This window comes from Oncorhynchus clarkii, chromosome 31 (assembly GCF_045791955.1).
Source record: "Oncorhynchus clarkii lewisi isolate Uvic-CL-2024 chromosome 31, UVic_Ocla_1.0, whole genome shotgun sequence".
NCBI classification, from domain to species: Eukaryota; Metazoa; Chordata; class Actinopteri; order Salmoniformes; family Salmonidae; genus Oncorhynchus; species Oncorhynchus clarkii.
The window spans coordinates 37,052,391-37,062,796 of NC_092177.1; the positions used below are offsets into that span (position 1 = coordinate 37,052,391).

The 10,406-nt window shown below is 39.7% G+C and overlaps 1 protein-coding gene and 1 long non-coding RNA gene across 4 annotated transcripts in view; both read left to right on the forward strand.

Moving 5' to 3' along the window:
• LOC139390645 (pituitary homeobox 2) overlaps nucleotides 1-2,877 on the forward strand; it is a 42,455-nt gene extending 39,578 nt beyond the window's left edge. For all 3 annotated transcript variants that reach the window (XM_071137910.1, XM_071137909.1, XM_071137907.1), the window contains 2 exons: nucleotides 237-439; nucleotides 1,682-2,877. In XM_071137910.1, the coding sequence (XP_070994011.1) occupies nucleotides 237-439; nucleotides 1,682-2,245 (767 nt within the window). In that variant the 3' untranslated portion in view covers nucleotides 2,246-2,877. The remainder of the gene's footprint in view (nucleotides 1-236; nucleotides 440-1,681) is intronic.
• Nucleotides 2,878-4,597: 1,720 nt separating this feature from the next.
• On the forward strand, nucleotides 4,598-9,870 carry LOC139391238 (uncharacterized). Its single transcript, XR_011629572.1, has 3 exons — nucleotides 4,598-4,686; nucleotides 8,175-8,304; nucleotides 9,621-9,870. It is a non-coding gene; the product is annotated as an uncharacterized lncRNA (long non-coding RNA).
• Nucleotides 9,871-10,406: the final 536 nt, after the last annotated feature.

Genomic DNA, 10,406 nt, shown 5'->3' on the forward strand with positions numbered 1-10,406 from the left:
ATCGTAACATTATAAGTAGTATTAGCATAAGAGTAACTGTTGGTTAAGGTCTTGTAAAGTAAACATTTCAGGGTTGTAGTATTCGGCGCATGTGACAAATCAAGTTTGATTCGATTTTTGATTCAAAGGATTTAAAATGGGTTCAAGTTTCACCAGGATGATATCACCGAGGATACTTCACGGCCTGTGACTGACCCGACCACAATATATGATGTATTTGTTTACTCTCTCCACAGAGAAAGACTCAAAGGGTCAGAGCAAAAATGACGACTCTTCAGACGACCCTTCTAAAAAGAAGCGACAGCGCCGACAGAGGACTCACTTTACCAGCCAGCAACTTCAGGAACTGGAGGCCACGTTCCAGCGGAATCGCTATCCGGACATGTCTACAAGAGAGGAGATAGCCGTGTGGACCAACCTCACCGAGGCCCGTGTCCGGGTAAGGCCCCTGGGAATAAACCAACACTATTTATGTGCATCGTTTCGGGTGATTTGTGCCACTCATATTGAGTGGAGGCAAGGACGTCAATTATTACACAAGCATAACGTTAATTGCGCGCGGCCAGAACATGTTTTCTTGGGACATAATAGGTTGCCTAAAGCAAATACTCAGACTGGTTATTCTTTAAAATTATATGACTAAATTAACAAGTCACCAAACACCAAACATTAGATGGCTAAGCCTACAATTTATTGTTATTTATAAAAAGTTAAATGATAGGCCACCCACTTTACACAAATATGTTTTACTGTAAAATAGTGCGATTTTACTGTCAATATCAATGAAGTGGATACGATGGAAATGGTTGAAATATAACAATGTCACACATTTTCTATATTTACGAATAGCATCACAGTATTGTTAGATAGCTAACATTCCCGATAACAAGACAAGACAAGACGGTTGTTTATTAGTTGTAGAAAACAAATAATAACTACAGGCTAAACTGTTAGCGGTTAGGATTGACATTACCCCCAGACAGACACCAATCGTGTTACTACGTTCATGTGAAAGAGGTGCAAAGCTTGTATTTTGTGTTTGTCACTCACGTGATGTATATATAAGGTCACTGACGTGTTTGTCTTTGCCTATGGAGGAATAGGCTTACACACCTTCCGAAATTAAGATGGTTCAATGACAGCTAGGAACGCTGGATGTGTAGTTGGGGTTATATTGGAATCAACCCGGATTGTTTTGCATGAGAGAAAGGGAATCAATTACGCCCTGTTGCAATCCAACATAGGCTTGTATCACAAGGAGCGTTGCGCTTTGAAATAAATTACGTTACAATAGTTGTTTTGATAACGTCAAGTAATTACAAGTTTGAGAACAACTCTATATATTTAAAGCATATCCTGTGTTTACACTTTTAGTTGTGGGTATATTTTTGCAAACTGACAAGGTCAAGATTTGTCATTTGTGAGAAATGAATTTAATTGATTTACAGTTCTATGTCTGATTTTGATTTAAGACACATCTAAAGGCCACACATGAACAAAAAAAATACGACATTTGGTTAATTGCTGTCCAATTAGGCTACCCATCAATTCTTCTGAATTGCACAGGATAGCCAACAAGTCGTATTTACGTTGGCTATAAAATCAAGCACATGGGGCCTACATGTAGCCTAAAGGCCTACATAATTATCCAATTCTGAACTCCTCTTTTTGTTTGTTGTAGGTTTGGTTCAAGAACCGGCGAGCAAAATGGAGGAAAAGGGAAAGGAATCAACAAGCTGAGCTATGCAAGAACGGCTTCGGTCCTCAGTTCAATGGTCTTATGCAGCCCTACGATGATATGTACCCCAGCTACACGTATAACAACTGGGCCGCCAAAGGGCTAACGTCGGCTTCCCTGTCGACCAAAAGCTTCCCTTTTTTCAATTCCATGAATGTCAACCCTTTGTCATCGCAGACGATGTTCTCCCCGCCGAACTCCATTTCTTCAATGAGCATGACCTCTAGCATGGTGCCGTCCGCGGTCACTGGCGTGCCCGGTTCAAGCCTTAACAGCCTCAATAACTTGAACAACCTCAGCAACCCCTCTCTTAATTCGGGAGTTCCCACGCCAACCTGCCCGTACGCCCCGCCGACTCCCCCTTATGTGTACAGGGACACTTGCAACTCCAGTCTGGCTAGCCTGAGACTGAAAGCCAAGCAGCACTCGAGTTTTGGATACACCAGTGTTCAGAATCCGGCCTCAAATCTGAGCGCTTGCCAGTACGCCGTGGATAGACCAGTCTAATACCTGAGAAAACATAAACCCCAGTCACAGGAACGATAGACTACCTTTTTTCTTTTTCAAAGGGGCACGAGAAGACTAAACCACTGAAATGAGCTAAACCCTGCGATGGAGCTTTAAACTTAAACGGAAGTTATTAGGCATTTTTTTGCTAATGAGTATTTTGTTCTTCACCCGCGAGTGCAGAATTTAGGATAGACCTACTTTATTTTCTAAGCGTGTTTATTTGAAAGTTTCGAATTTTGGACGTTAATTGACTGAAAGGTTGTATATATATCTAAATATCATCTCCAGTTTATTGAGGCGAATGCTCTTGCTCTCTTCTCAAGGTTCAATTTAACAAAGCATGTGGGAAACCCTAAAGGAATAATGTTTTGCTTGCAAACAAGGGAATGTACATACTAAACGCACCAGTTGTGTGTTTCTAACATATAAATTTATTATTAAATGTCTGTGTGAATATCGATTTAGAGTAGCAATCCTGGGTATAAAAAGACGCATCAAAGGTTCCTGCAAAATGACATTGGTTTTGCTCTGTGTATACTATTTGGTATGGAATTTTGTTTCGTTTTTTTCAACATCAAAAAAATAAACTATTGTGTTTTATTTAATGGAAGTAAATACATTGTTCAAAACTTTTGTTGAGGAATTTTGTGCCGATCCAAGTATTCGTGTGAGTTTTGTCGAGTCTATGTGTCTGTTGGGTTTCGATTATGCGAGCTACTAACCCGGCTAATCTATAGCGAAAACAATGGCCCTCTCTAATACACATATGAGTCAAGATGCCCCGTCAGATTAACCGCTGAATACATGTCTGCCTCTTATAGCCAAGGCCTCGGAGTGATCACTGGTGCTTGAAATAACACTGGAATCAACAAACAGGAATTGGAACGAACAACAAAGGCACGAGCTCATTAACCTCTGACGTATACTAATGACGAGGGCACGACTCCTGAAAAGAGATGCAAAATATAGCCTAGCACTGGAAGTTTAAGATGGGTTTCTTGATACATCATGTGATGTAGGCCTACATAACATATTCGTCTATGTCAGTAATTGTACATAATACATTACCATAATCAATAATACAAGGTTAGGCTATTGTATTTTGACCAGCGCAATGTTCTACGAATCTCTCATAAACACAACGATAAACTATTGCAAAACTATTCTGTAGCGTATTGAGCATTGAGAGCTAGGCCTATGACGTCATGTTCTAGGCGAAGGCGTAAATATGGTAAATATGTGCACTTTTGCTATACCTTATTTGTTGGGCAGATGAACAACAACCTCTCTTTTCAATTAGATAACAATAACAACAATAATCATCATTATATCAATAACAATTGGACAACTATGACTACGACAATAACAGTGTTATACCTTGCTGAAAAGTGCCTACATTTGTTTTTTTTTTATGTGGCCGAGCCTACTATTTTTTTTCAGATAGCCAACCCTCTTTTATACATTGTGTTGACACGTTTGATCCACAATTGTAGTTTTGTCTAGACAGTCCCGTTTAAGATGTGCTGTGGTCCGTCATCAAATGCACCAGTGCGTTTATAGAAAATCAGAACAACTCCACAGCACCGAGAAAATATAATTCACAAGTTTGAACAAACAAACAAAGAGAGGTATATAGCTAGGGGACGGAGGAGGCGGGTACGTGTGATTTCATGACTTCAGGGCAGAGCTCAAGCTCATTTTAGGGCGCAGATGAAAAATTGAAACGTTATCACTGTTGGCCACATTGACTAAGAATACAAATCCCCCTTCAAACTTTCAGCAGATGTCGAGGGAAATAGCCTTCCGTTCTAAATCAAATGGAATGTGCGGGGTAGTTTTATTTAGGCTTGTGGGATTATTTCATATTTTCAGGTGAGCTATTGTTACGTTTATACTTGTTACTTACTTACTTGTTATTCATCATGCCCATGCAATGAAAGAAAAAAACAGTTTACCTAATTTTGGAGGGAAAATTGATTTTCATGGGCCCATGCTATGAAAATGATTCTAGTCAGAAAAAAATATTGGGGAAAATAAATGATCTAAAATTGCATGCTTATAATGGACCTCTTGTTGCTCCTAACAGGCCTGGTGAAAATGTTGCCCTAATAGCATAATCCAACAGCTGGAGCGCCACACCAAACACACTTTTCCATAAAAAGAGCCCACCTAATGTGTTTCTAGAGACCTGGAGGCCATACATTTTCTATTTCAGATCATCTCGGGCTTGATTGAGTAGGTAACGTGAAACAGTAATAGGGTAACAAGGATAAGTCTTGGCAGCTTTGCGAATACGCAGTCTACGTCTCAATACACAACCCAATCAACATTTGGGCGCTGAGGGCCTGAAGAGACAAGTCTTCAGGGGGAGACATCTCACTCGCAAAGAATCCGCCCAAGACATCGGACCTCTCCTTCTGTAAAGCATGGACTACCCGGTAAGAAATATATTTCAATGTTTTCTAAATAACGAAATTCTAACAGGGTCAACATGCCTATATTTTGATTAATTGAACACAAGTGCTTGCTTTCCTCTTGCATTTTGTTTTCGGTGACCGAAAGATTCCACATTTTTTAAGTGAAAATTATGCAACATTTTTTAAGATTCTATTTATTTTGGAAGGAAATCAATTGACCACATTTCTTTTGATGCAGCCCAATTTTACCTTCTGCGAAGCTATCGTCCTAAATAATATTTAAAACTCTTCCGTTTGATTGCCGTCTTGATTGAGATTCATTTTATATCGTTGTAAACAATCATTCAAAAATAAACTCAACTTGTTTCATGAAGTTACTGTTATTTCAAGAGCTCATCTTCCACCTTCCACTGTGCTGGGCCTATGATCCTATTATAGCACCACTTCAAAGTTTATCTGGCTACCACAAACAGCAACAATATAATAACTTCGAATAGACTTTAGAGAATAAGCAACATTTTCTTTTCCTTTTTTCAAAGATGTGTTACACCCTTGCAAATGTTTCCGTTTATTTGTGGTTCTCCTATTTTATTGCCATTGTGATTTTAGCCTACTTATCACGAAACATAATTGGAATTCTGATTCAATTCGTTTATCTAAAATAGTCAACTCATGTTGGGTTCCTTATGATAAGGATGTTACAGAAAATGCAGAGAGCCAATCGCCTCTGTTCCACCACTGGGAATTCAAATTAAGCAAGTGAGAGCACACATCCGTGCCTGTCTCGTTGACTCTAATCTAAATAATTTACAAGCTCTCAATATTCATGTCATGGTGTGCCAAACATGTGAGACATTTTACCAATATAGTGTCTATTTATTGTCCAATTACACACACCAATTACATGCAACTCAGATCTTCTGAAAGCTATTTTCTAACGAATTTGTTATGCATGTCAACTTGTTTAGGCCTTTCTGTTCTGTGCAAATATGCTCGAAATATCCTTGCAATTTTTCATTTCATATACACGGGTCACAAGTTTAAATAAATGCATGCTTGGCAATTTCATATTAAAAGAAATGTGTATTCAAACGTTTCTGATTTCACAGAGATATTGGAGGAAATTGTCCACCCTCCCAAACAAATCAAGCATAGTTTTTGTCATATTAATGGATTATTATTAATAATTCATGACCAACAGCCTATGTTTTCAAATTAGAAATGCATATGGGTGCAAACCAGTTATAGCGGGCGAATATTCTCTTTTGAACAGGGAACGGTGGCGAATTAAAATACTTGAATTCTTCCCTAGATTTTTACCAACGTGTCAATTTGAATTACAGTATTTAAAAAGCTACGAATGTATTAACACTATCAACACTGTTACATTGAAGTCAAGGCTATTAATTAGCATGTTACAATAGCGTAATTGACGACCTTACTTAACATTAGTAGGCCTACTTTTTGGTAAAATACAATATTCCCATAAGTTCAATTGGCTAACAATAAACAGATAACTAACTATTGAGCAGTCCTGCATTAGAGGTTTCCACTAAATGCAAATTCCCATTCAGCAATGTAAAGGTGCATACCTTCCTTTTGATGGCTCTACTGTATGTTATACAAGTCATGTTGCTATTGTCATAAACAGTTAAATGTCAAAGAGAATGGCAAGCCCTCTTGAATTGTCTGGATAGTAGGAATAGACAATGAATAATCTCAGACAAACTTGTTCATTCAGATCAATTCCAATTATTCTCCTTTCTCACACACAAAAACGTTGACCAAACCACTTTGAGCCAGTGGGAGGCTTCTGACCAATCCTGACACAGGGGCTGCAGCAAGAGGTCATATGAGCTGACCCCACACATTCCCCCCCCCCCCCCCCCCCCTCCCCCTTACAAGTGAGAACCTTACTATGAAGGAGTTCTAAAGTCACTTGGTGTCTGTCTGTCTGTTTGCGTGCGTGCTTGTGTGTGTGTGTGTGCACGCCTGTGTGTGTGCGCCTGTGTATGCCTAGATGTGTGTGCATGTGTATATGAGTGTGCTTGCGTGTGTATATAAGTCTGCTTGTGTCAGTCACAGGCTCATGCTTTGAAGGCTGGGAGCGTGCAAGTTTGTGTGACGCTGAAACAGCTCTAGGCGTCCCTTTTCCGAGGGCCGTTGGCCGGCTGGCCGGAGCGTGTGAAAGCAGATAACCAGGGCAAATTTCATGACTCACACACTTCCTGCTCTGTGAAGTTATATTAAAGGCTGCAGAAAAAACACCACATCTCTGATGTTTTGGCTCCAAATCGATTGCTACACATTGAGCATGTTGGCTTCACCCTTGAAAGTGTTCAAAGGATCGGTACCACGGCCCTAATGTGCCTGGAATAGAATCATGATATGATCCGTGGCTGGATTACTTAAATAAACAGCCCTGTTTTCTAACAGTCTTTTCTTCAGCCATGTGTTGTTATATTGAGTATTTGGTTTTATAGCAGTCTTGTCACAAATATATGGACGGGTTGGTTGTTTAGCAACAAAACCGACGCGTGTGCAACTATGAGGTAAAACAGATGGGGTTGGCTTAGACTGTTGACAACATGTAAACTATATTTAGTCCCCAAATGTTTCTTGAAAACATAAATATGTTTGCACAATGAGCACTTGCATTCTCTCAAATACATTGTTACAGTTGTTGGTTAGCTAGCTAGTGAATTTTAGCCAAATTAGCATAGACATGACATCAGCCAAAACAAGACATGGAATCAATTACAAGATACAACGGGCTGAAACGAGCCACCTACGATTCCCCACTTGGCAGCTTCTTGTCATTGTTGCTGGCTATCTGACCATTCAGAATCAAAACAAGGAACGTCTTCCAGCCACATCAAAACACGCACATTATTTTTGTGACTTTGTCAGCTAACCCGTCTATTGTAATGGGCAATTGCCTATTAGGAATGTGCACTAAGTGTCTTTTGGGTGCCATTGGGCCGGCCATATGTAACCAGCCAGGTCACCGTGATAGAAGTCAGTATTCAACGTCCATCCATGTCTGAGGATGTCGGGAGAGGACGTGGAAACCGGCCACTAGGGGCAACAGTGAGCGCTGTTACCTTCAACCAGGTTTTGGTTTTCCTTGGGCATTGTGGGTGGGGATGGTGAATGGGAGTAAGCATCTGCTTCTCTGATTCAAAAGGTTGCTAGTTTGAATCCAGCGTTAAAAAGTTGTTTTGGATATTGCTGTTTTAAGCCTATCCCAAACCTTAACCTTTACCTTAATGCTTCAAAGTTAATGCCTAAGCGTAATATTTTGGAGTTAATGCCTAAACGTAACCCTTACTTAAAAAAAATGGATTTAATGCCTCTATTTAACCTCTATATAACCACTTCGTAATGTGATGTTTGGAACAACTTCGAAATGTGATGGATGAACATCTAATTCTGACGTGAGACTGTGAGAAGTAGTTGTCGTATCAAGCGTCTCAGATTGCTGATTTGGGTTTCGTTTTTCCTTTTAGATCAACATAAATATGAGTGCGCGGCCAGACGGGACCTGTGACACTTGAAACAAAGGGACCCTGCTCATGTGGTGTCACTCTGCTTCCGTGCGATTGATACAGGCCACAGCAGGGGCTTCAGACAACAACGGTAACGTCTGAATAAATGCTTGAATGGATAGATGTGTATTTCTTATGTCAGCGTGATGTACTGTAGTTGCTGTATGACCTGTGATCCATTTCACTGGGGGGAAAAACAGAGACAGAAAGACTTGTTTAACATGTCATGGGAATGTTTTAACGTCTGCTGTACATGATAAGACCAAACAAATGGTAATCCATACATTATTTAAGCAGTTCAGACGAGCAGGAAAAGGATGACATTACATTGACTTTGCTGGTGGATGGGAGGAGTTATGCCTTTACGGTGTGAGGAGTTTTTAAACCCGAAACAAGCTTTTGAAGACACATTTTGCATAGAGTTTGAGGTGAGAAAGCTGGTCACACTTCCTTTGAATATTGAATATCCGTTTCATAATGCATTATAAGCACATTTATAGTGCCTTTATTAGCAATGCATTATGAACAAAAAACGGTTGTGTCCCTCCATAAGAAGCCTAAAAAACCTATCTTCATGTCCTTTCATGTTAACCTGACAAGCCTTGAGTCTCAGCCTCATCTGAGTCATGTTCAGGCACCTTTACTTTACACTGTCTGTCTGCTTTCTTTTCAAACAGTGTCACTCGCGTCACTCCTCAATGTTCCTTTTTCTGTCACCTACTGTAACATTATATCATTGGCTATTACCTCTACCCCTACTGTCAGCCGCCCAAAGATTCTCTGACAACTACCTTAATACAGGGCATACTTACATGGTGATTTAGAATTTTATCAAGAATACATTTCCTAGAAGGACAAAAATCTAATATTGTAAAATTGATTTAAAAAAGTAATTATCAACTATGCATGAGCTTGCATTTTAATGTTATTACTTTCAACAAATAAATGGTAAAAACATACATTAGAGAAATTCGAAGACAATTCAAATACAACCCTTATTTGAACTGAGACATACCAGACCCACTCACTTTAGTCAGTTGAGGTTGACAGGCGTTGAGTGGTGTTCTATGTCTATGGCTCAATTCCAAACCAAAAACATGTTCCCTTGCCCCAGGTCCTGACATTGTTTACTTACCCTTGCAGATCTGAAAATCACTGTAAGCTACATGTCAGAAACTACACCCCGTCAATGAAAAGACCTACCCAGATCTTTACGATCATCAGAACAAGGGGAATCAACAAGGAGAGAGGGAAGGGAGCAATGGATAGTATTGGAACCCAGCCCAGCAGGGACTTATGTGCTCGAGCTATATGTCACAGATGGTAGGATCTCAGGGAGTTGATGTAGGAAATCCACTGAGTAATATTGATCTGTGGAAACATCCTCTCTATGCCTGATATCCACAGGATGTCCACTACCACCGGGGGCTGCAGTGAGACATAGCTACTGGGATTTCCAATAGTACCCACTGCCCTCTGACAGACACCTGCTACGTGGACCACAGCTCCACATCTCTCCATCTAGATTCTACGCTACAGCATGGTCGTACTGCAGTGAAACACAATGTCTGGTGATACTGCATAACTAATCTAATCATATAGAAATGTTTTGCTGTTTTTATACCAGTATATTAAAGTATGCATATGCAAAAATGTATACGGTTTGTCATGGCATGATGTACGCAATTAGATTAGATTGTTATTAGTAAGGATGATGATTATCTCAATAAATAAAGATTTCCATTAAAAAATGTGTTTAAAAACAATTAACGCGACAGGGTGTGTAAATGGCTTAATATTGGTTTAGACCACTTGGTAATTCAGATATAGCAACTGTCAGATGTACTATCAGACAACTATTGAGATAAAGAAAATCTTGAAGTGACTTTAAAATACTTCAAATTATTTAAGGCAAGCTTGATTTAGCTTGGAGTATGCACTCCAGTATTCCATTGGTTTTATTGTGAACATAAATCAATTGCACCTCGAGTACTTGAATGTATTTGACACAGGTCTGGAGAACTGTGACAACCAACCCATGTCTCAGTTTCCACTACATTATTGCCCAGCTCTATGAAAAGCAGGAAGTGCAAAATCGGAGCGTTACAGAGAGTTTGTCTCACAACTATTAAAGGATAGTTCATCTTTTCACAAGCAAACATATTTCAACCCGCTTAACATGATCACACCTGG